Below are 27059 nucleotides of genomic sequence, written 5' to 3'. Positions count from 1 at the left end.
AGGATCTAGTGTTGTCATTAGCTGTGGTGTAAATCGCAGATGCGACTTGGATCCCATGTTGCTGTGGCTGTGGTATAGGCTGGCAGCTGTAGCTCTGATTCAGCCCCTAGCCTGGGGACCTTGTATGCTATGGGTGCGACCCTAAAAATAAAATAAATAAATAAATAAAATTTCAAAAAAGGAGGAAGCAGCACAGAAAGGGATGAAGGAAGAAATGAATAAAGCAAGAAAGTGCAAGAGAGGGAGAAAGAGGAGGAGGAGGAGGGGAAGGAGAAGAAAGAATTTAAGAGAAAAGAAAAAAACTCACAGGGGTATACATTTAGAATGAAACAGAAAGAATTTGGGTACAGAGGAGTCCTATCTCTCTCTCTCTCTCTCTTTTTTGTTTAGCTTTTTAAAGTTTTAATGAAGAGAAGCATTCTCATTCTTTTAGTGGATAGAGAAGTTCCCCTAAGTCAGCTCCCATTGATCATGCATTGTTTTATGAAGATTAATTTAAAAGTAAGTGCACTTGGAGTTTCTGTCTTGGTGCAGCGGAAACAAATCTGACTAGGAACCATGAGGTTGCCAGTTCGATCCCTGGCCTCGCTCAGTGGGTTAAGGATCCAGCATTGCTGTGAGCTGTGGTGTAGGTTGCAGACGTGGCTCAGATCCCACATTGCTGTGGCTGTGGTGTAGGCCAGCAGCTGTAGCTCCAATTCGACCCCTAGCCTGGGAACCGCCATATGCTGCAGATGTGGCCCTGAAAAGCAAAAATAAAATAAAATAAAAGTAAGTGCTCTTAATTTGCTATGGAACTTACTAAATTTGTCAAGATTAAATTTTTAATTTGAAGTATAGTTGATTGACAGCTATGGTTGTGTTAGTTTCAGTTGTACAGCAAAGTGATTCAGTTGTGTGTGTGTGTGTGTGTTCTTTTTCAAGAGAGGAGTCCTATCTTACTTGAAGGTTAGATTCAAGAGGCACTATGGAAAGTAAAAATCATATAAGTCACAATTATTCCTTAAAAATCCTTTGCGATTGTACTTAAACTATCACATGGATACTAGATGCCTTCTAGCCTTATTTATGTGCCCCTGCAGATACTTTTGCTAAGGGGGAATTGAAACACACTGACATTTCTCAGCCAGTCCAGCACTTCTACTTTCCCCTCCAGCATTGGAAGAGGCCAAGGACTCTTCCATTGAATACTGGATAAAACCATGGGTTTGCTTGTCTGTAAATGCTGATGTGACAGGTACAAAAATACTCTATGATGGACTGTGGGAGCTGAGAGTCCCTCTGCATGCTCACTCATGCACATGTGTGTAGTAAATACAGTGGCAAGTTCCCCAAACCATCTCAGCTATTATTTCCTCTCTCTCTCTCTCTCTTTTTTTTTTTTCTCAGACAGTGTGCAGTTGTGTCTGATTCTCATCAGAGGCACCTCTCTGGAGCACCTACAGTGTCAGGGAGCTCATTACATCACATAATGCTTTCCACGTGGCTGGCCAGCTCTTGGTGATACAAAATTTCCCATTTTTACCAGGTGTTTTAGCTGGGCTGGAGTTGAGGCTAGGCTAAGAAGAGTAAGAAGTTAGGTAATACCACAAGAAGTCCTTTGTAAGCTCTACGTAGACAAGGCTTCCAACTGTCACAGAATATTCAAAACAGCCGTGAAGAGTTCAGGGAAACTTTAAGTAGGTGCCTATGCACATCCACGGATTTGCGGAGGTTCGGGAGACCCATGAGAAATAACTTGAATCCTGTCTACAGTTGCAGTTCAGTTATTTGCAAATATGTCTCATGGACTGGGAGAGGGGCGCAGGGTGGGGTTCGGGGTGCAGACCAGTGTTGGGGAAGACGGGAGTGTGGGGAGGTGGGCAGACTCAGAATCAGGTGGGAAGAACTGAACGGGGATTCTAGATGCTACAGGAAGCTCTTCTGATGCTCCTTTGCTTCCTCTTTCCTCCTTTTCCCCTCCTCCTGCTTCTTCATTTTCTTTCCTCCTTTTCTTTCTCCTCTGTCCCCTCATAGCAGCAACCCTGCCCTTTGAATTTTCCAAACACAGCAAGCTCATTCCCACCCCAGGGCCTTTGCATATGCCCTTCTCCATGCCTGGAATACTTGTCCCCCCAGATCTTTGCATGGCTCATTCTTTGTCTTTTGAGTCTCAGCTCAGATGTTATCTCTTGAAAGAGGCTTTTCTGACCTCTGAGTTATGTTTCCTATTACTTTGGCCTGGTTTTGTTTTCTTCGTGGCCCTGCACTACTCTCTGAAATGATCTTGTTTATCATCTGCCCGCTCTAGCTAGAGTACAAGCTTTATGAGAGCAAGGACTTTGGCTTTCTTGTTTGCTGTTAGATCTCCAGCACCCAGAAGAGCATGAAGCCATAAGAGACACATTATTTGTTGAAAAATGAATGTATTATTTAAATCCCAAGAACCCCTCTAAGAGAGGTATGAGATCTCTCTCTAAGAGAGCTGGATTGGATGAAAGGAAAGGAAAGCATTTTCCCCTCTGCCAGAGAGAGGTGAGGCCAAGGGATGGGGACAGATGGCAAGGATCTCCAGGTGGTGGCAGCAGAGAGAAAGGATGCTCAGTGCCCTGGGGGCACTGGCTGGAGGCTGAGGGCTGGCAGATGGTCTGGGTGCAGGGTGAAGGCTGTTGAGGAGGAAAAGATGGGCAGTCGTATGCATGGTGGGAAACTAGGATCGTTGATGGTTCAGAGGTGAGAAGCAAAAGGACAGCAGTCAAGAGAGCAAAGGGAAGGAGCCGCCAGCTTCAGACACTGACTCTGATTACATGGAGAACAAGGCAGAGGGGATTGTTGATCCATCAAACCTAGACACCTATTATTGTTAAAGTGACTTTCCCTGGAATCAGCACTTTGTGGAGTCATTTATATGGTTTCTGAACCTAGCTATGCTTCAGAATCACTTGGAAAGTTTGAAAAAAATGTGTGTGTGTATATAGACAGATAGATATGTGTGTATATATATATTGACATGTATATATAGATATCTGTGTGTGTATAGATAGATATTGTATATACATAGATATATTTGTATATGTGTGTATATATATAGATATGTACATAGATATAGACATATATGTGTATATATGTTATGTGTATGTATCTTAAGTGGTCCCACCCCCAACAAAGGGGTGGATTTAGATATTTGGATTCCAGGAATCTTATTCTTTCTTTCTGTCTGTCTTTTCTTTTCTTTCTTTCTTCCTTTCCTTTCTTTCCTTCCTTCCCTTCCTTTCTTTTTCTTTCTTTCTTTCTTTCTTTCTTTCTTTCTTTCTTTCTTTCTTTCTTTTCTTCCTTCCTTCCTTTTTCTTTTTCTCTCCCTCCCTTCCTTTCTTTTTTATTTTAAAGCAAGATGGTGAGACACAAACAGATGGTGACCAAAAGATGGTCACTTTCCCGACTGTGCTTCCCTGTCCCCATTTCTCCCAGCCCCACTCCCAGCCTCCTAGTCTCACGTACTTTAGCACCTGGCCACAGCACTGCCCTATCCCGTTGCTGTCAACACAGTGGCCAGTGGAACATCCTCAAAGCTGGCACAATGGTGACATTCCCCTGTCTTGACTGTGGAGTGGTGGGGGGAGAGAAGACCTGTGAGCTTCTAGGTGACAGCATGTAGATCAGTAGAGCCTGAGCTAGGGCAGACCTCGTTGTGTGTCTCTGCTGCCAATGACTGCCTCCTCTGTAACTTCTACTCTCTGTCATGGTTCTGTCCTTTGGAGTCAAGCAAAATAAGGTCTTCCCTTGGCCATATTCAGCCCTTGAGGTGTTTGTGGAGAAATAGTTATTGTAACTTCTCTTCTGGTTAAAATGCTCCATGTCTTCTACCATTCTTTTTTTTTTTTTTTTTTTTTGCTTTGCTTTGCTTGTTAGGGCCACACCTGTGGCATATGGAAGTTCCCAGTCTAGGGGTCGAATCAGAGCTACAGCCCCTGGCCTAAGCCACAGGCACAGCAAGAGGAGTGTAGGATCTGGGCTGCGGCTGTGATCTATACCACAGCTCATGGCAATGCTGGATCCTTAACCCACTGAGCGAGGCCAGGGATCAAACCCACATCCTCATGGCTCCTTGTTGGGTTTAACCGCTGAGTCACGAAGGGAACTCCGTACCATTCTTTATGGGCACTATTCCTTTCTCCCTTGCACAGCGGACTCCAGATGTGCTCTGATCAGGGTGGAACATGGTGGAATGATTACCTCCCTTGTTCTGGACACTGTGTTTGTGTTAACCTTGCCAGGTCTTGTGTTCACTATTTTGGCAGCTGCGTTGTACTCTGGAATCACACTGAGCTTGCAGCCAGCAAAAAAATTCCTGTGATTTGTTGGAATAGCTTGCTGCCCTCCTTTCCCTGTGCTAGTAAAACTGGTCCTGGAACATAAGACTTGACATGATTCCCCATTAGACTTAATCCAACATGTTTAGGTCCATCCTGGTAGCTGTCAACCATTTATGAATCTGGATTCTGTCACTGAGGGACTTACCCACATAAGCTAAGTTTGGATGAACCACAGTTTTGACAAGCAAGTCTTGAAAGTCTTTATCTAAGAATTTGATAAGAATGTTAAGCAGGTCAGGGCTTAGGAGCGAGCCTTCTGACATCCCTTAGAATCTTTCTCTAAAGCTGACATCTAATTAAAATAGTTTTGAGGTCAACTGATTTTCTGCTACCTCAATGACAGTTAAATACTAACTGCTACCCTCCTGGTCAGCCACCTCACTTTAGTCATGAATACTGTTTCTTCCGCCTGTTAATGAATCTTATATTCTAGGCAGAATTATTTTCTTCCTTTGTTCCAAATTTAGTCAGGAGTCTTTCCACTACAAGTGACAGGAACAAAGTTTAACTAAAGCAAAAAATAAAATTATTGAGACCCATATTTGGAAAGTCCAGGGGTGGTTCTGGCTTCAGGTATAAATGGATCTAGGGACTTGAACAAATTCTCTCTCTCTCTCTCTCTCTCTCTCTCTTTCTCTCTCTCCCTCTCTCTCTGCCTCTCCCCCGCCTCTCTCTCTCCCTCCCTCCTCCCCTCCCTCCCTCTCTCTCTCTCTTGCTTTCTCTCTCTCCTTTTTTCATTTCCTCTCTCCCTCTCTCTTCTCTTTTCCTCTTCATCCTTTTCCATCTCCCTCTTCCACCTTCTCTCTCTTCTTCCATCCTTAATCTCTTGGCTGTTTCTGTGTGTTGGCATATTTTTTCAAACTGCAGATAGACTTTCTCCCAACATCAGAGAAGATAGCTGTCAACAATCTTCAGTGAAAAGAGTTTCAGTTCTGAAACTAAAAAGACTTTTTTTTCCCCTTTAGTTCCCAACCAGAAAATCCAGGGAAGGAATCTGATAGGCCCAGCTTAGGTCACATACCCAGGGAAATGGGGTGTGATATGGAGGTAGAATGCATCTGGGTCATAGTCATGGCTATGACTTGATATTTCAGGAGGGAGAGGGGGGACTGTGATTGGCAGCACCAAAAATCACATGGTCAGAGTAAGGGGGGCGGTCCTGGACAGCATATGTCCCTTAGAACTCCCTGCCCTCATCCATATCCCCAGCCACATTCTCTTGGCTGGTATATGTATCTCCAATTTCTCAGAAGCATCCACTCTTCTTCCCATCCACATATTGGCCAGTGCAGGACCCATCCACCCGACTCCCAGCTATTCCACAATGAGAGAGCATATGAGGGAAAGAATGAACTTCTATTGAGGGGCTGCTATGTACTCCATCTACTTTATCTCCTTTAGTCCACATAAACTGATAATGATGATCCTTATTTTAGAGAAGGGATGCATTTATTTTTAAATATATTTTATTAAATTTAGCAAAAATATATATATACTTACTGTGGCAAATGTTAATTCATTATTTGTCATAATAACAACATAAGTACTATTCCTGCCATCTTATAGGAGATTGTCCACTGAGGTGATGAAAAGTTAAATAATTAATCCAAGGTAACACATAGTAAACAGAGGAAAATGTCTGTTACCCCTGGACTTTTAGCCCTACCTTCCTACCTGCCAACCTATCACCAGCATCTTCTCCTGCCTACTCCTTGCTGGGTGGGCTGAATTGCCAATTTCTATGTGAAGTATGTGAGTTGCAGCTGCCCAGAGCTCAAAAGTTGTGCAGAGTTGGAGGTTACTTATGCAATGCTCTAGCAGTCCTTATAACCAATCCCATGTTACAAGTTAAAGCAGAAACTCAAGTTCATCGTGGTCAATGTGTGGGGTGTCAAGACTGGGACATCTCAGTAACACATAGCATGAGGATGGCAGGGGCTGGCCTTGTAATAGAACTGGAATCCTGTTTAGGACCTTCTCATTAAGGTTGGGGCTGGAGGGATCTGAAACCCAGAGACAGAATGAGGAGGGTGATGGCACCAGACAAGATACAGTGAATGCAATAGACATGCCAGATATATTGGAGTTTAGGCTAGATGGTTGATAAACCAACATTTGAATGGCCCAGAAAGTTTTTTGGGAATGACAGGACCAGAGTTTTCTACAATAAGGAAGGGAGAACCTCACCTTACATAGAAGCTTGAAGTCAGGACCCAGTGCAAAACACCAGTCCTCAAACAAGCCAGGCCAGAGAGGTCCTTGCCACTGAGCTTGTTCTTAGGGAAAAGCTATAATTCAGCAATCACACAGCTTCCAGCCTGATCTTCCTAAAACGTAAACACGAAGATGACATTCCCTAACTCAAGCCCTTCAGTGCCTCCTCATCACCTCCAGGGTGGTATCCACACTTCCTACCAAGGCTCTGAAGATTTTCAGCTACCTCCCCTCTTCTCATCTTCCTCCCCTAGCCTCCTATAACATCCTCCCTCCCAGCTTGCGACTTAGGAAATACAGAATCACCTCTGGTTTCCAAGACTGGCCCACCATGTCTTTCCCTCTACTTAAGATGCTGTTGTTCCTCTTATCCACTGGACAAAATCCTATACCTCATTCAACTTCCAGCTCAAATGCCACCTCACCCTCAAAGTCTCCTCTAACGTGTCTGGTAGACTCTGATGTTCCCTCCTCTGAGATCCCAGAGCACTTCATTCATAACACCCATCAAATATTATAAAAAGTATCTGCTGAGTGTGTCCTCTTCTGGCTATTAGGCTGTGTGCTCCTAGAAAGGAGAGGTTGGGTTTTTTTCTCTGCATTTTCAGAGGTGTAATGCAAGACAGACTTTGGTCCCTGCCCTCACAGAGCTTATAAGTTATTAGGGGAAACTGGCATTTAGCAAATAATTCACAGATAAATATTTCATTAAGATTGGGTGAGAGGTATTCAAGAAAAAGAAAGGTGTGTTGAAAGGTTTTATGGTGAGGAGCTGGGAGGGGCTGAGAAGACTCTTGAGACTCACTGTCTTGGGTGTGATGAGCTGCAGGAAGACTCAGTGCCTTATAAGGACTCACTCAAATGTCCCTATAGCCTGGCCCTGGGATGATCATTCCCTAAGACAATCATCTCTACTGAAGTCCTGTCAGTGTTCCTACATTGGCCCCTACCAGGGTTTTTCTCTGGAGCTTCAATCATTGTCCCCAAGGACCAGCTTTTTTTTTTCTTTGCATCTATTAACTTCAGACTCCCAGTCCATCTCACTCCCTCCCCCCTCCCCTTGGCAACTACAAGTCTCTTCTCCAAGTTCATGGGTTTCTTTTCATGAAGCCTCTCATGGAAAGGTTCATTTGCGCCTTTCATTCCATCATCACCATTGTCCTTCTGATCCTTTTGATCTTCATCTCCTTCATCTCCAACATCATCAGCACCAGCACCACCATCATCACCCTTGACAATTTTGAATCCTTTACCTAGAACAGGCCCTATGATAAATGTTTAGTTAGTCATCCCTACATTCCTACAAGAAAGCTAATATCATTAACCTCATTTTCAAAATGAGGATACAGGTGAAAAAACTTGCCAGAGGTCAAGTATTTGATAAGTGCTAGCTCTGGGAGTCTAATCTGAAATCTTTGCTTTTAACCAGTTCCCTGTATATGCTCACAGGATGGCTCCAAATGGACCTTTTTTAAACTTTGTTTTAATCCTTCATAGCTTTTTTCTTGAACTTCTTGGGTCTCTTAATGGCCTCTCTTGGGAGGTACTGGGGAGGAGTCATTAGAGAGAAGATTCTATTATTTATTGCCAAGCAGTCATCTTCAGTCATTACTGGGACTCAGAACAAGCTGCACATTTGTTCCTTTCAAAAGAGAGTCATATAATAGGATTCTCTGAAGAGATAGGGTCTCCTCTCTTGCTTCAATTTACACTGTGTAACATAATTTTTCTTTTTTTTTTTTTTTTTTTTTTTTGCTTCTTAGGGCTGCACCCGCAGCATGTGGAGGTTCCCAGGCTAGGAACTGAATCAGAAACTACAGCTGCTGGCCACAGCCACAGCCACAGCAACGCAGGATCTGAACTACGTCTGCAACCTACACCACAGCTCACGACAGGACCAGATCCTTAACCCACTGAGTGAGGCCAGGGATCAAACCTGCAACCTCGTGGTTCCTAATCGGATTCGTTTCCGCTGTGCCATGACGGAAACTCCTATACTATGTAACATAATCATCATCACTGGTTATTATGGAGTGAAACACCACTCAAGTTCAGCCTCTTGGGGCTCCATATTCTGTGTTGTATCCAGTAAGGTAGAGGAAAACCTATAGTTTTCTGGAAGCTCCAGGAATGCATCATTCTGGAAAGCTGAGTTTATGGTTAGCCCTTTAAGTTCACTGCACAGATATACAGAAAAGATGGGTATCTATCATTGAGAAACATTGTTTAATAATATTTTTAACAAAAGAAAACCAACAGGAGTTCCCATAATGGCTCAGAGGAAACAAATCTGACTAGCATCCATGAGGACTCAGGTTTGCTCCCTGGCCTCACTCAGTGGGTTAAGGATCCAGCATTGCTGTGAGCTGTGGTGTAGGTTGCAGACACAGCTTGGATCTGGTGTTGGTGTGGCTGTGGTGTAATCTGGCAGCTACAGCTCTAATTTGACCCCTAGCCTGGGAACTTCCATATGCTGTGGGTGTGGCCCTAAAAAGAGAAAAAAAAAAAAAAAACTGACATACAACAAAGTCATGAATCATGTGTCTTGGCCAATGTTGCTTGTTGAATATGTTCACACAGCTGGCACCCAGATCAGAAAATAGAAGAACACGACCGGCACTCCAGAAGCCCCTCCTGTCCCTGCTCCAAATCAATGCTGCCTCCCTTTCCCACACTTGTAGGTGCTGACCCGACCTCCAGAATCATAGATTACTTTGCCTGGTTTGGAGCTTCGTATAAATGTCATCATCCTTTTTGTATTCTTTTGGGTCTGTCTATTTTACTCAAGATTATGTTTATGAGATGTATCCGTGTTGTTGAAATAAACTGCAATTTGTTCATTTTCATTACTCTAAAGCATTCAATTCAATGACTACAATTTATGTAACCATTCCTGCTGATGGTCATTGGAGTGCTTCCAACTGGGTGCTATTAGAAATAGTGTTACTATGAGCATCTTATAGGTGTGGTTTGGTTCACATATGTCTGCATTTCTGTTGATTTAGGGCTGACAGTACTGGATCATAGAAGATATGTATATATACTCAGCTTCAACAAATGCTACTGAAGAGTTTCCCAGGAAAATAGCTCATTTTCACTGCATCAATAGTGTGTGAGCATTCATTCCAGTTAACAACATTTGATAATGTTAATCCTTTTAACATTAGACAATACAGTAGTATTTTACTTTGGGTTTCATTTTTATTTCCCCAATGGCTAGTGTGGCTAAGTGCCTTTTTGTGTGTTCATTGGTCATTTGGTCACCTTCCTTTGTGAAGTATTCGTTCATGGGATTTTCCTTTTTTTTTTTTTTTTTTTCCTTTGGGTTGTCTTTTTCTGATTGATGTTAGAGTTCTTTCTATATTTGGATAAAAGTCAATTTCTGGTTAAATGGATTATATATACCTCCTTCCACACCGTGGCTTGCTTTTTTAAAATAGTGTCTTTTGATAAGCAAAATTTTGATATAATTGCATTTATACATCTTTATTGTCAGGGTTTTTTTTTTGTTTTTTTTTTTTTGCTAACATCCTGTTTAAAAACTCTTTCCTACTCCAAGATCATTCTAGTTATCACTGAAAATGCCTTCTTTCCCTCACTGTTATGCAGTGCATCCTTAATCATAAATCAAGTTTACATATATATGTGGAGTTTTATCTGGACCTCAAACTGTTGAGTTGGCATATTTTTCTTTCCTTGCTATTGTACACTGGCTTAACTTCTGTAGGTGCACTAAGCCTCGATATCTAGTAGAATAAGCCATCCAACTGTGCCCTTCTGTTTCAAGATATTAGATATTAGATATTCTTGGCCCTTTGTATTTTCACGTAAATTTTAGAATCGGCCTGTCAACATCACAGAAATCATGCTGCAATTTTAATTTAGGTTGCACTAAATCTGTAAATCCATTTGAGAAGAATTGACATATTTATAACACTGAGTCTACCAGCCCATAAACTTGATTTAATAAATATAATTACACATCAGCTCTGTGCTAATCACTGTGCTGAGCTAAGATGTGGTTCTTGCCTTTGAAGGACTTATAAATATGCAAACAAATACACGCAAAATGTAACTTGATGTGATCATCTCATCATTGATAATAATAAGAACTAAGGTTTATTAAGTGCTTGTTAATCTGCCACAATTTTAAGAACTTCAGTGTGTTATTTATGCTTTACAGTGATACTTTGAGGTACATGCTGGTATTAGGCCCATTGCCTAGTTTTGTTTTTTATGTTTTGTTTTTGTCTTTTTAGGGCCACCCCTGTGGCATATGGAGGTTCCCAGGCTAGGGGCTGAATGAGAGCTGTAGCCACCAGCCTAGGCCACAGCCACAGCCATGTGGGATCTAAGCCATGTCTGCAACCTTTTCATCACAGCCCATGGCAACACCCAGTCCTTAACCCATTGAGCGAGGCCAGGGATCAAATCCGCGTCCTCATGGATGCTAGTCAGGCTTGTTAACCTCTGAGCCATGATGGGAGCTCCTGCCTAGGTATTTTTAATCTTAACAAGGTCCAAGGGAAAAAAAGAGCCTGGGTCTTGATGGGAAAGTCAGAGGAAACATCACAGAAAAGGTGAAAATTTAGCTGATTTCTAAAGAAGTTTGCCTGGAATGAAGGCACTGGAACATTCCAGGCATATGAATAACAATTGGGAAAAAAAAAATACTGTAGGGTGAAATGATATGGCTTTTCAGGAAACTGCTAGGGAGCGAGTCTCTGGACTGAAACATAGCATAGCAGAGAATGGAAATGTGTTTGGTGAGCCTCTCCAGAGAGGCACAGTGTGTGGAGTTTGAGTTGTGGCCTGAAGCCAGGGACTAGCCTGCAGAGATTGACTGTCTGTCTTAGGTTGGCTTCCCCAGAAGCAGATATTATTCATTTTCTAGGCCTCCTGTGTATAGTACCACAAACTATCGGCTTAAAACAACAGAAATGTATTTGCTCACAGTTCTAGAGGCTAAAAGCCGGAAATCAAGGTGTCACTGGCATTGGTTCCTTTTGGAGGTTCTGAGGCCGCTTCTTCCATGCCTCTCCTAGCCTCTGGTGACAATCCTCACCATTTGTTCGCTTGTAGATGCCTCACTCCAATCTCTGCCTCTGTCATCGCCTGGCCTTCTTTCATGTGTGTCTCTTCTTCTAAGGACGTGGGCCATGTTAGATGTAGGGTCACCCTAATCTGGTAGGATCTCATCATAACTAATTACATCTGCAAAGACCCCATTTCCAAATAAGCTCACATTTCCCAGGAACCTAGGGTTGGTACTTTAACATATGTTTGGGAAGGACACAATTTAACCCATAACAAACCCCCAGGTGAAGATTTACGTGTGAGTGACTTGTTGAGGAAGTCCTCCCAGGGAAGCCAATAAGGGAGTAGGGAAGGGAGACGGGAGGAAGAAGCCTTGAAGCCTTGCCAGGCCATGACCCCAGGTTGGCTCTGACCCTGCAGGGCCATTTAAAGATGTCAGTTACCTCTCAGAATTGTCCTCATCAGATGCAAGGGAGCTGGGCCTTTCATATTAGACAGGGCAGACTCTAGTGACCTGAGGCCAGTCCTCCAGGAACGAGCGACAAGTGTCGGCTGATAAAAGCAAAGGCACATCAGAACCAGGGTGTTACAATGGTGAAAAGGAATTTGCCATGATCTGGGCAGCGAACCTTTGCAGTCTGCTCTGTTTCCTCTGCTCCCCTTCCTCCAGTTCCGTGTAGAATGGGCTTGAAGTCCACCCTATCCAACCCCACCCTAGATAACCTCAGACTGAGGCAGGGCTCTCTCTCTGACCCTCAGAGACCCCAGTTCTTCCCCCTGACATCATAACCATCATTTTCTTTGTTTCATTGCCAAGCACCCCACATCTCCTGCTCTTCTTTACTTCACTGTGCTTTTCTCTCATTCTTTCTTCCTTACTTTCGATCTGACCTTTTATAGATGTCGGTAGCCAATCAGAATGTACCTTTACTTTTGTTGGGATGAACTGACCAATCACAGCATGAGATATGCAATCTTTGTGTCTCCAAGTCTTTCTCTGAGATATCATAGTGTTGATGGCTCAGGGACCATGGCTGCATTGCCCTAGTGTTTATAGTTTTTGGATTTTTGAGATGTTTCATTTTCTGGACTGAAACTAGAAGACTAAATGCCTCTCCCCAACAGGGGGTTTCTTATCAGAATCCCATAAATATTATAGGTTCGATGAACTGATTTTTAAATTTTGAAAACATAGTCAATCCTTATGGAATACGCACATTATGGGTGTTGCTATATATACTCAATATGTGTAACAATGGGTGGGGACTTAAACTGGGGAGGGAGCCAGACCCTCAGGCTGCCTCTGGGTGGTCTTACTACTGCGAGGGTGTCTGTTGACATTTCTGGGTCTTTGCTTCCTATCTGTGCAATTGGAAGTTTGGAGTGGAAGATTCTCAAGATAGCTCTAATAGTCTCTAATTTTATGTTTAAAGAATCTTAGCACTTTCATGTAGGCAGTAAGGTAATTTAAACCTCAATTTACATCAATTTCAAGAAACTTGAATTGAGTGTCTGTCTCTTTAGATGCCAGGCTCTGTGCTAGGTGATAGGGATACAGAGAGGATTAAAACCCAGTTCTCTCTAGCATTAACTCAGAGTTCCTGGGAGAAGGCTGCTAAAAAGAGAATTGCAATCCAGTGCAAAAATTGCAATAAAGGGTTTCCATCTCAGGAGACTGGAGCTACAGTGGGAAGGGTGAACATCACTGCTAAGATCCTTGAGCTTAATTTCAATGAATATCTTCTTCTCTAGGTAGATGTAGGAAGGAAGATTTTAATGTAGGTTCATAACTCCAACTGCTGTAATAAACTATCTCCTACCATATAAGTTTATTTCCACTTTATGCAAAGTATAATATGAATGTTTCTGGTCCATCAGTGATTAATTGTGTGGTTATTCAGAAACCCAGTTTCCTTCCATCTTGTGGCTCCACCATCCTTCTCCTGGGGCATCAGAGTCCTTTGCTGGTTGTCCTGCATTCAGCAAACAGAGATGGGAGAGGAAGAATGAATGGAGAATCATGTAGAAAGTTAGGATGGGCCAGGCAGGAAGTGGCATGCATCATGTCTGCCTATCCTTTCTACCATCAGGACTGGGGCACAGACAGACCTAACTACAAGGGAGGATGGGAATGTGATCTAGCTGTGTATCCACAAGAAATAGGAAATGTGTTTTGCAAAACACACAGCAGTCTCTGCCACAAAGGGCATCCTACTGGAGTTTGTGCTGAGAGCAGCTGGATTTCTCTTGGGCCAATCCATGAAAGGGTAACATTAGGTAACTCTCAAGACTGGAGTTGCTAACCAGGGACTATTTTTATCAGATTGTGGTTACCAGGAGAGAGCTCATCTCAGCCTTGTTTGATTCAAGAAATATATCCAATCTCTTGGGATAGACCATGATGGAAGATAATATAAGAAAAGAAATATGTCTCTGTGTGTGTGCATTTTTTTTTTTTTTTTTTTGCTGCATAGCAGAAACTGGCACAACACTGTAAGTCAACCCACTATTAAAATTTAGAAAATATGTAAAAAAAAATTCCCAAGTGAAATCTCAGTAAAGGCATTTATCAGGTACTGAAATGTGAGAGGGAGCTGGGTGGTGAAGGTGAAAGTTCACTGCTCAGTGGAATGAGCCTTTCCCACTGTCAGCTGTTCCTTGCAACCCACAGGTCTGGGATGTTGGAGAACAAATGGAAGCCAGCTGATTCTCATGCTTATCATCTGCTTTCTTTTTTCTCTGCAGTGACACTATCAGCAGCCCCTCCCTCCTACTTCAGAGGATTCACATTAATTGCCCTCAAAGAGAATAGAGAGGGTGATAAAGAGGAAGACCACGCTGGGACCTTCCAGGTAAGACCCCTTCTCGGTTTATCCAGTGGCCCTTGTCGCCTTGCAGGTAGAAGCCCAAGTGAAAAGTGGGCGGGGGTACTGAGGAGGCTGAGGGAAAGGAAGGGGGCAGTTGTCTGAGATGGCACCTCATGCAATGCCCTTGATCATTGGCCAGGGAGCCAGAGCCATACAAAGACCCATAATGGAGCAGGCAGCAAATGGCTCAAGTCTACCTTCAAGCCTTTTGGGTTGAGCACCAGGCAGGGCTCTTCTGGGGCTTACGGAGCCTTTGGGCAGCAGATTGTCCAGCATGGTGAGAGCTCCCAGAACACTGGCGAGACCTGGCTGTTTTTCCTATGCAGCCGTTTCATGATTGACTGGCAATTCTCAAGTGTAAACGGAACAAGAGCTCAGGATGGCCAGACTGGAGGGAGTTCAAAGCACAGGAGAAGGACTATTAAGGGAAAGAAGAGATTGATTTATGAGGGACGATTAAAAGAATTAAACATGCTTTGCTTGGCTAAATGAACAGGGCTGAGTTTAAGAGGTGGTAATGGTCTTTAAATGTCAGTCTGCACAGAGCCGCCTCCTCCAGGGGTGCTTCGTTTGACTTTGGACAAAAGGGCACAGCAAGACGAAAGTGGGTCAGGAGAAGAAAGGGAATCTCAAAGGCAAGGGCCCTGACAGTGAGTCATATTTCACAGGGGAATATTCTTCCAAAGGCAGTGGCGGGAATATCACCCCCTCTCAGAGCTTTAGAAAGCAGCCAGTGAGTTGTCAGAACATGTCCCAGAAGGACTGGGGCGATCCTAGGAGAAGGCCTGGCCAAATTTCCTGGAACCATTTCTCATTTCCAGTTTCCATTGTTCTGGAATCCATTTTTGTCTGGCATTTGCAAACTTAAGAAAAAAAATCTTAAGAAGAATACTTATACCCATAGCTGCTGCTGGGGACTCTGGTACCACTTGTGGGTTCCACAGAGGACCATGTCCCCAAAATAGCTTCCCCATCCAAAGACATCTTTTAACCCTTTGTGGCCAGGTTGTAATTTTGAATCCTGTGATTTTTTTTGTTTGCCACACCCATGGCATGTGAAAGTTCCCAAGCCAGGGTTCAAACCCGTGCCACAGTTGTAGCCTGCACTACAGCTGTGGCAATGTCAGATCCTTAACCTGCTGCATCACAAGGGAACCTCCTGAATCCTGTAATTAAAAAAAAATGTTTAGATTTCTGGGCTTCTGGTCTAGTGAGACTGTTAATTCCATGCTCATTATAATGTCCTTCTATGGACCTACATAGCAGGAACTTTCTTGGCATGTATCTGAAGGAGTTACCCAATAACATTAAGGATGCCTTAGGTATTTGTTGGGTACCTACAATATGCCAGGCACTTGGTTAAGTGCTTAACCTTATCTTGGTTGATTGTATCTTAATTAGTTGACTTCATCTTAGTTTAATTCTCAAAACAACCAAGTAGATAGGAACTATTATTGCTATTTTATAGATCAGGAAAATTGAAACTGGAGAGATTAGATCACTTGCCTAAAGGGCTAGTAAGTGGTAAGGCCAGGCTTTTCTATCAGGTGTCTGATTCCAACAACTAAATGGCTTCCTTATAGTAGTGAACAAACTCCTGACATGGGTGTGTTTGGACAGTGCATCAGCAAGGATGTCATTAAAGGGAAAGGAAGATCCATGCATGCATTCAGTCCATAAAGTGCTAAAATATATTCCCCTTGTTCTCGTTGTGCTATTTTACTGGAAGGTGTGAAAGATTTATCACGTGGGGGCAGCTGAGAGATCTAGCTACCTGAGTGTCAGGAAGGGAAAAGTTCTAAGAGGGGAAAATGTGGGGGATTGGGGGGGTGTAATCTTCATATTCACCCAAACAAAATTTATCTGCTTTAAAATGATGCTTAGAAGTATGTACCCCAAAGAGTAGAAAGCGGGGACTTGAACAGACATGTGTACACTCATGTTCACAGTCGCATGATTCACAATAGCCAAAAAGCAAAAACAACCTACATGTCCGTGGATGAATGAATGGATTAAAAAAAAATGTGGCATATACAGAGAGTGGAATATTATTCACCCTTGAAAAGGAAGGAAACTCTGACATATCCTCTAACATGGATGACCCTTGAAGACATTATACTAAATGAAATGAAGTAAGCAGCCTAAAAATGACAAATATTGTCTGTTGTCAATTATATGAGCTACATAGAGGAGTCAAATTCACAGAAACAGAAAGAATGGTGGTTGCCTGGGGATGTGGAGGAGGGGAAACTGGAAATTAATGATGAACAGGTGTGGAGTTTCAGTTTGGGAAGATGAAAAAAGTTCTAGAGATAAATGGTGGTAAAGCTTGTACAACACATGAATATACTTAATGCCATGAACTGTATACTTAAAAATGGTTAAAATGGTAAATTTTATATTGGGTGTATTCTGATACACACACACACACACACACACACACACACACACACACACACACACACACAATGCATGAGTTATTTTAATTCAATAGCTTGATAATCCTGTCCAACTCACTGTTGTTTCCGCTTGGTTAAATCTTGGTCTTTGCAAGCAATTGGGAAATACAGGGCCCTACTTACAGTGGGCAGTGAATAAATATTTGTTGAATGGATAAATGAACAAATTATTTTTTCTATAAATCTGTCCTATTTGAGATTTTTCCCAAACCCCTATCTCTCTCTCTTTTTTTTAAATTGTTATTTCCCCAAAACAATTTTTTTGTTGCTACTGTACAGCATAGTGATCCAGTTACACATACATGTATACATTCTATTTTGTCACATTATCATGCTCCATCATAAGTGACTAGACAGAGCTCCAAGTGCTACACAGCAGGATCTCATTGCTAATCCATTCCAAAGGCAATAGTCTGCATCTATTAACCCCAAGCTCCCAATCCATCCCACTCCCTCCCCTTCCCCCTCAGCAACCACAAGTCTATTCTCCAAGTCCATGATTTTCTTCTCTGTGGAAAGGTTCATTTGTGCCATATATTAAATTCCAGATATAAGTGATATCCTATGGTATTTGTCTTTCTCTTTCTGACTTACTTCACTCAGTAGGAGAGTCTCTAGTTCCATCCATGTTCCTGCAAATTAGCATTATTTTGTTCTTTTATATGACTGAATAGTATTCCATTATGTGTATATACCACATCTTATTACTCCAACCATCTCTCGGTGGACATTTGAGTTGATTCCATGTCTTGGCTATTGTGAATAGTGCTGCAATGAACATGTGGGTGCATGTGTCTTTTTCAAGGAAAGTTTTGTCCAGATATATGTCCAAGAGTGGGATTGCTGGGTCATATGGTAGTTGTATGTATAGATTTCTAAGGTACCTCCATACTGTTCTCCATAGTGGTTGTACCAGCTTACATTCCCACCAGTGGCGCAGGAGGGTTCCCTTTCCTCCACACCTCCTCCAGCCTTTGTTATTTGTGGACTTATTAATGATGGCCATTCTGACTGGTGTGAGGTGGTACCTCATGGTAGTTTGGATTTGCATGTCTGTAGTAATCAGGGATGTGGAGCATTGTTTCAAGTGCTTGTTGGCCATCTGTATATCTTCCTTGGGGAAATGTCTATTCAGGTCTTTTGCCCATTTTTCCATTGGGTTGTTGGCTTTTTGCTGTTGAGTTGTACAAGTTGCTTGTATATTCTAGAGATTAAGCCCTTGTCAGTTGCATCATTTGAAGCTATTTTCTCCCATTCTGTGAGTTGTCGTTTTGGTTTCCTTTGCTGTGCAAAAGCTTGTCAGTTTGATTAGGTCCCATTGGTTTATTTTTGCTTTTATTTCTGTTGCTTAGGGAGACTGACCTGAGAAAACATTTGTAAGGTTGATGTCAGAGAATGTTTTGCCTCTGTTCTCTTCCAGGAGTTTGATGGGGTCTTGTCTTATATTTAAGTCTTTCAGCCATTTTGAGGGTTTTTTGTTTGTTTGTTTGTTTGTTTGTTTGTTGTTTTTTTGTGCATGGTGTGAGGGTGTGTTCTGGTTTCATGGATTTGCATGCATCTGTCCAGGTTTCCCAGCAATACATGCTGAAAAGACTGTCTTTTTCCCATGTTCTGTTCTTGCCTCCTTTGTCACAGATTAATTGACCGTAGGTGTCAGGGTTTATTTCTGGGCTCTCTATTCTGTTCCACTGGGCTGTCTGTCTGTCTGTTTTGGTATCAGTATCACACTGTCTTGATGACTGTGGCTTTGTCATAGTGCCTGAGGTCTGGGAGAGTTATGCCTCCTGCTTGGATCTTGTTCCCCAGAATTGCTTTGTTAATTCAGGATCTTTTGTGGTTCCATATAAATATTTGGATTGTTTGTTCTAGTTCTGTGAAAAATGTCATGGGTGATTTGGTAGGGATTGTGTTGAATCTGTAGATCGCTTTGGGTAGTATGGCCATTTTTACAATATTACTTTTTCCAACCCAGGAGCATGGAATATCTTTCCATTTCTTTACATCTGCTTAAATTTCCTTGATTAATGTTTTATAGTTCTCAGCATGTAAGTCTTTCACCTCCTTGGTCAGGTGTATTCCCAGGTATTTAATTTTTTGTGGTGCATTTTTAAAAGGTGTTGTATTTTTGTATTCCTTTTCTAGTATTTCATTGTTAGTATACAGAAATGCAACTGATTTCTGAATGCTAATATTTTATTCTGCTACTTTTCTGAATTTGTCGATCAGTTCAAGTAGTTTTTGGGTTGAGTCCTTAGGGTTTTCTGTGTATAGTATCATGTCATCTGCATACAGTGACAGTTTCACTGCTTTCTGCCTATTTGTATGCGTTTTACTGCTCTCTTCCTATTTGTATGCCTTTTATTTCTTTTGCCAAACCCTTATCTCTTTATACATCCTCCTTCTCTCCTTCTCTTGGAGCTTCTGACATCCTTTCTTGTTCTACCACAGAGGTTCTCAGAGCGTTGTCCTTGGACCAGCAGCATTAGCACTACCTGAGAACTTGTTAGAGGTACAGAATCTCATTGCTGTATAGCACAGGGAACTATATCTAGTCACTTTGAATAGAATATGATGGAGGATAATGTGAGAAAAAGAGTATATATATATGAGACTGGGTCACTTTGCTGTACTGCAGAAATTGACAGAATATTGTACATCAACTGTAATTTTTAAAAATTAAAAAAAAAAATCTCAAGCTCCACCCAGACCTACTGAATCAGGTCTGTGTTTGAGCAAGCTCCCAGAGTGAATCCAATGTAACTGAGTTTGAGAACCACTGTTGAAATGAGAAATGGATCCAGCCCATCCAAAGTGAATTCCTCGGTCCTATATCAACATATCTGCTGTTTGAGCCCTAGAGGGATCAAAGTGGGAAACACACATGAAACATGCCTAGCCTTGATAATAATTCTTGTGTGCCAGATACAGTTTTCAGTGGTTTATGTTTATTAACTCATTTAACCTTCAGAGCAGCACCAGAAGATCAGTGTTATTGTCCTGTTTTTCCCAGATGAGGAAATGGCACAGAGCAATTCATTAACTCTAAAGGTCTTTCAGCTCTAAGTGATAAAGCTGGGATTCAAACCCGGGCAGTCTGACTCCAGATCCCTGCTCCCAACCACGTACACTGTCTCTCAATATGTACGTGTTAAGTGATAAAGTGAGAATCTATTATAACTTTTTTATGGTAATAGTCTCTATGTCAAGAGCTTTATATTCCTTGTCCTAATTAATTCTCATAACAACACTGTGAAGGCAGGATGGTTATTCCCATTTTCCAGATGATGAAACAGAGTTTCCAAGGGTTTAAGTAAACTGACCAAAGTAATTAAACATCTGTGGTGTAGGAGGTGGGTGGAAGGTAGAGGGAGAAGGGACCCTGTGCTGGTGATTTTCTCACACTCATCTCCCCAGCCCTGCCCTGCCCTTGTGCATTAATTAAACTCTTCACTTGTATACTCAGTATCTCAAAAGTTACCTCTTCTGCTTCAGACACTGTGGTCTCTGTGCTTCCCCTCTTCCACTCTAGCATAAAAGTCTTTCCTCTCTGTACCATATCTGTCATCTGTGGAGTCACTCATTTATTCATCAGTATATAGTAAGTGTCTCCCATATGCCAGGAACTGGGGATACAAAGGGGAAAAAACAGACATAGTTCTGCCCTCATGGAGCTCACAGCATCTTCCTTGTAACTGTGCCTTAGATCAACAGATGTGGCAAAAAGTCAGCAAGTCATCACTTGGAACATGAGCAGATGATCAGAAGCTGCAAATGCCAATGCAATTTTTAAAATATATATGTAGCAATTAACAAATATTTGGATATACTTCTTTGTTCTCACCCTCACTCCAAATATGACAGCTTTGATGACTTAACACCAACAGCAGAACTCTAATACCCTTTAAATGTGGGGAAAGATTACATTCCTAGTTCTAAAAGTGACTCTGAGAGTGGGTGATTTTGCTTCTAAATGAGAGAGCCCTTACACAGACAGCACAGACTCACCAGGTACAAAAGAAACAAGAGCAAATTTTAATGCCCCTTTAGACTCAGCAGGGAGGGAATGGGGCAGCTAGGGACAGGGAGGCAAGGGTTACAGCTTTCACCAGCCCAGCAAGAGGCCCGAAGAGGAGGAGGTGGGGCTCCCTCCTCTGCTTCCAGCTGCATGGTCCAGCGTGGCAGCTTTGGCACAGACTAGGGTGTCTGTCCCTGGCCTCCAGAAGGGAGAGACACGGGAGTCTCTTTGATGAGCTAGCTGGGTGTACTCATGGTTAATTGAAAGTGACAAGGAATGCAGCGGCTGGACTGCCTGTACAAAAGTAATCCACCAATCCTTTAAAATTCTCTTGCTAGTCGCTCCCTGGAATGCTCATGGCCCAGCCAACTAACTGGCTCTTTCTCCCTCCTCCTCCAGGTCTCTGCTCAGACATCCCTTTCCTGGGGGAATGGGGTGGGGGTGCTGCCCCATTGCCCTGTTTGAAACTTCATTCCCCCTAAGCTGTATCCCTCGCCACCACTTAATGTTTATCTGTTGCCTTTATTGCCACCTGACGTGCTGTCTGGTTCACTTGCTGACTTGAGTGTTATCTTTCACTTCTACTAAACAGTAAGTTCCAGGAGGCAGGGATCTGTGCCTGTCTTGTTTGCTGCTATATCCCAGCACCTCGAACGGCACCCTTCATGCAGTAGGCACTCAAATTTGGCAGAATTTTAAGCACAGTATTTGTACCAAAATTCAAGCTGCTAATTTATAATACCACTGTTTTATTTTATTTATTTTGTATATGCATGGATGGGCCCGTCACATGCAGAAGAAGTTCCAGGGCCAGGGATCGAACTGGCACAACAGCAGTGACCCAAGCCACAGCAGTGACAACACCAGATCATTAACCACTAGGCCACCAGGGAACTCCAGCTGCTTTATTTTATTTTTAATTTAAGGCCTATGTGCATCAGCTAATTTAGGAAATAGTCTGCCAATCCAAGGAAAAAGCCTCATTTTAAAAGCTGTTTGCCTGAGAAGATTCCTTATCAATACCACACAAACAAGTATCTTTCAATAACTAATTATTCCATATTCTTAATCACCTGTTTATAAACTATTTTCATTATCTCCTTATTAACAATACATATTTATTAGCACCTAAGGAGTTTTAAGCCATGTGAGGAGCTAAATGAGTTCTCAACACACTTTTCTAAAAACAAAATGCTATTGCAAGCATGTTCTGAGGAATTCTCTCTTAGTTTATAGGAAACCTTCTCTTGTTACGCTCATCTAAGCTTAATCATGACCATTATAAGATATTAGAATTTTCCAGTCTGCTATTCACTGCTATAAATGATGTAGTAAAAACAATTTCTTACATAAAACTTTTTTCCTTATTTGGTATTATTTTGCTAGAAGAGATTCGCAGAAGTATAATTACAAATGCAAAGATATGGACATTTTTGGAGTTCCCATCATGGCTCAGCAGTCAAAGAACCTCACTAGTATCCACGAGGATGCAGGTTCAATCCCTGACCTTGCTCAGTGGGTTAAGGATCCAGTATTGCAGTGGCTGTGGTGTAGGCTGGTGGTTATAGCTCTGATTCGACCCCTAGCCTGGGAACCTCCATATGCCACGAGTGCAGCCTTAAAACACGAAAAAACCAAAATCAAAACAAACAAACAAACAAACAAATGCAAAGATACAGACATTTTTATGTTTCTGATTGTATTTCACAGGTGATCTCTACCCCCAGGCACCCGCCCCCACCCCTACTCAATTTTCACTCCTTTTAGCAACTTGAATATGGGAATTCCATTCAGTAGCCATACCCATTGCTGTGAAGGGAAACATACAAACAGGGAATTCTATTCAGTAGCCATACCCTTTGCTGTGAAGGGAAATATACAAACACGACTGGGCATGACAGGATTTGGGCAGGTCAAATCGATAGACCAAATCCAGCAAGATGAAAGCTAATGGACAAACACAGAAAGTTACCTCTTACATAGATCCAAATAACCAGTTGGATGCATACAAGGAGATTTGGATTTATGGCAGCATGTTAAAAAACAGCAAAAATATCTTAGGGTTTTTAGTTGCCTGTGAGTGAGTTCAGAATGAGTCACTCATGAGATAGGACCCAAAAAAACTAATGAGGTCTTAGGCTGCATCTTGGGAGCCTGAACACAGGAGTTAGATTGTTTTGGGGGATTCTTAATCTGTCCTGAGACAGCCCACAATATTCTCTTTCGTTTCCTATTAAGTATATCTTTCTAATAAATGGATGTCACAGTATGAAATAGACAATGTTTTCTTTCATTCGTTTATTCAAATATTTCCATACCATTCATAGCACTCCGTACTATTCCTTTGAAGTGGTTATTCCAACTTATATATTTGTTTAGTATTTCTCTGCCCCACCAAATTGTAGGGTAAAACTATATCTACTTTGTTCACCAGTGTATTTCTATCAATTAGCACTGTGCCTGGTGGACACTCAATAAACATTAGCTGAGATGAACTAATAAAAGCACTAATTATCAGCTATGTAAAAAGCAGCATAATAGGCTCTGAGCATATTGAGATGAATAATTAAGGTCTAGTCACTGGTATTAATTAGGAGGTCAAGATCTGCCGCAGAACGTCTCAACCCTGATAGGCTAGGTACCCAGGTGGATGACAAAAATGGGAGAGCCTAGATACCTATTTTCTTGGATATTGGGTGGTCTCATCTGTCTACTGCAGGAAAATGCTGTCATTTCAGGGCAATGCTGTCATTTCCTACCTGTGACATCAAGAGATTTGTATAAGAAAAACCATATTGCAGCATAGTGAGTGCTATAATTGCTGCATGCGTGCAAATAAAGCAATCATTTGCAGGAAGTGAGGAGTGAGTACTGATTTGGGAGAAGAGAAAATAGTTTTTAGAGACAATAATTATTTTTTTCTAATTAAGTATAGTTGATTTATAATATTGTATTTTAGGTATACAGCAAAGTGATTCAGTTGCATATATGTATATGTATTCTTTTTCAGATTCTTTTCCATTATAGGTTGTAATAAGATATTGAATATGATTCCCTGTGCTATACAGTAAGTCTTTGTTGTTTTATGTATTACATATATATAATGTATATATAAAATCTGTTTTATAAATTGTAGTGTGTATCTGTTAATCACAAAATCCTATTTTATCCCTCCCCCCTTCCCCTTTGGTAACCATAAGTTTATTTTCTATGTCTGTGAGTCTGTTTCTGTTTTGTAAATAAGTTCATTTGAATCATTTTTTTAGATTCCACATATATGTGATATCACATGATACTTGTCTTTCTCTGTTTGGCTTGCTTCACTTAATATGATAATCCAGGTCATCCATGTTGTTGTAAATGGCATTATTTCATTCTATTTATGGTCAAGTAATATTCCTTATCTGTTCATCTGTTGATGGGCATTTAGGTTGCTTCCATGTCTTAGCTATTATAAACAGTGCTGCTGTGAACATTGGAGCACATTTATCTTTTTGAAATAGTTTCCAGCTTTTCTGGATATATGGGGTTGCTGGATCATATGGCAACTCTGTTTTTAGTTTTGTTTTTTTTTTCTTTTTTCTTTCCTTTTTTTTTTAGGGCTGCATTTGCATATAGAGGTTCCCTGGCTAGAGGACTGGCCTACACCATAGCCACAGCAATGCTGGATCCAAGCCACATCTGAGACCTATACCACAGCTCACACCAACGCTGGATCCTTAACCCACTCAGCAAGGCCAGGGATTGAACCCGCAACCTCATGGTTGCTAGTCAGATTCGTTTCTGCTGCACCACAACAGGAACTCTTCTATTTTTAATTTTTTTAGAGAACCTCAAGACTGCTCTCCATAGGGGCTGCAGCAATTTACATGCCTCCCAACAGTACAGAAGCGTTCCTTTTCTTCATTACCTCTCCAGGATTTATTGTTTGTAGACTTTTTGATGATGGCCATTCTGACCAGTGTGCGGTGATGCCTTATTATAGTTTTGATGTGCATTTCTCTGATAATTAGCAATGTTGAGCATCTTATTTTTTTGCCTTTTATTTTTTTTCTACTGTACAGCATGGTGATCCAGTTACACATACATGTATACATTCTATTTTGTCACATTTCATGTTCCATCATAAGTGACTAGACAGAGTTCCCAGTGCCACACAGCAGGATCTCATTGCTAATCCATTCCAAAGACAATAGTCTGCATCTACTAACCCCAAGCTCCCAATCCATCCCACTCCCTCCCCTTCCCCCTCAGCAACCACAAGTCTATTCTCCAAGTCCATGATTCCAGATATAAGTGATATCCTATGGTATTTGTCTTTCTCTTTCTGACTTACTTCACTCAGTAGGAGAGTCTCTAGTTCCATCCATGTTCCTGCAAATTAGCATTATTTTGTTCTTTTATATGACTGAATAGTATTCCATTATGTGTATATACCACATCTTATTACTCCAACCATCTCTCGGTGGACATTTGAGTTGATTCCATGTCTTGGCTATTGTGAATAGTGCTGCAATGAACATGTGGGTGCATGTGTCTTTTTCAAGGAAAGTTTTGTCCAGATATATGTCCAAGAGTGGGATTGCTGGGTCATATGGTAGTTGTATGTATAGATTTCTAAAGTACCTCCATACTGTTCTCCATAGTGGTTGTGCCAGCTGACATTCCCACCAATGGCGCAGGAGGGTTCCCTTTCCTCCACACCTCCTCCAGCCTTTGTTATTTGTGGACTTATTAATGATGGCCATTCTGACTGGTGTGAGGTGGTACCTCATGGTAGTTTGGATTTGCATGTCTGTAGTAATCAGGGATGTGGAGCATTGTTTCAAGTGCTTGTTGGCCATCTGTATATCTTCCTTGGGGAAATGTCTATTCAGGTCTTTTGCCCATTTTTCCATTGGGTTGTTGGCTTTTTGCTGTTGAGTTGTACAAGTTGCTTGTATATTCTAGAGATTAAGCCCTTGTCAGTTGCATCATTTGAAGCTATTTTCTCCCATTCTGTGAGTTGTCGTTTTGGTTTCCTTTGCTGTGCAAAAGCTTGTCAGTTTGATTAGGTCCCATTGGTTTATTTTTGCTTTTATTTCTGTTGCTTAGGGAGACTGACCTGAGAAAACATTTGTAAGGTTGATGTCAGAGAATGTTTTGCCTCTGTTCTCTTCCAGGAGTTTGATGGGGTCTTGTCTTATATTTAAGTCTTTCAGCCATTTTGAGGGTTTTTTGTTTGTTTGTTTGTTTGTTTGTTGTTGTTTTGTGCATGGTGTGAGGGTGTGTTCTGGTTTCATGGATTTGCATGCATCTGTCCAGGTTTCCCAGCAATACATGCTGAAAAGACTGTCTTTTTCCCATGTTCTGTTCTTGCCTCCTTTGTCACAGATTAATTGACCGTAGGTGTCAGGGTTTATTTCTGAGCTCTCTATTCTGTTCCACTGGGCTGTCTGTCTGTCTGTTTTGGTATCAGTATCACACTGTCTTGATGACTGTGGCTTTGTCATAGTGCCTGAGGTCTGGGAGAGTTATGCCTCCTGCTTGGGTCTTGTTCCCCAGAATTGCTTTGTTAATTCAGGATCTTTTGTGGTTCCATATAAATATTTGGATTGTTTGTTCTAGTTCTGTGAAAAATGTCATGGGTGATTTGGTAGGGATTGTGTTGAATCTGTAGACCGCTTTGGGTAGTATGGCCATATTTACAACATTTTTTTTTCCAACCCAGGAGCATGGAATATCTTTCCATTTCTTTACATCTGCTTAAATTTCCTTGATTGATATTTTATAGTTCTCAGCATATAAGTCTTTCACCTCCTTGGTCAGGTGTATTCCCAGATATTTGATTTTTTGGGGTGAACTTTAAAGGGTATTTTATTTTTGAGAGATGGGATTAATATGGTGGAATAGAAGGACTGGAGCTCAACATCTCTCCTAAAAACAACAAAATTCACAACTAAAAACTGAGCATTTTTCACCCAAATGGACCAGAAACCTTAAAAAAGATATCCTACTCCAGAAGAAAAAGAGGAGGACACAAGAGGTCACCACACCAAAAACATACAAAAACAAAAAGACAGAGAACTATAACTCAGATGAGGGAGAAAGGAAAAACCCCAGAAAATCAGTTAAG

At 41.7% G+C, this 27059-nt stretch overlaps 1 protein-coding gene across 1 annotated transcript in view; it reads left to right on the top strand.

Moving 5' to 3' along the window:
• The window catches only part of SPON1 (spondin 1), a 334437-nt gene that overhangs the window by 6301 nt on the left and 301077 nt on the right, over positions 1-27059 (top strand). The window contains exon 2 of the mRNA XM_003122966.7: positions 14349-14455. Within this exon, the coding sequence (XP_003123014.4) occupies positions 14349-14455 (107 nt within the window). The remainder of the gene's footprint in view (positions 1-14348; positions 14456-27059) is intronic.

Source organism: Sus scrofa, chromosome 2 (assembly GCF_054392235.1).
Source record: "Sus scrofa isolate SSC_HxYL_T2T_F1_AM1 chromosome 2, Sscrofa_HxYL_maternal_Yorkshire_Landrace_v2.0, whole genome shotgun sequence".
Classification (NCBI taxonomy): domain Eukaryota; kingdom Metazoa; phylum Chordata; class Mammalia; order Artiodactyla; family Suidae; genus Sus; species Sus scrofa.
Note: the sequence above shows the minus strand (reverse complement) of the source record. Positions and strands in the feature narration are given on the sequence as shown.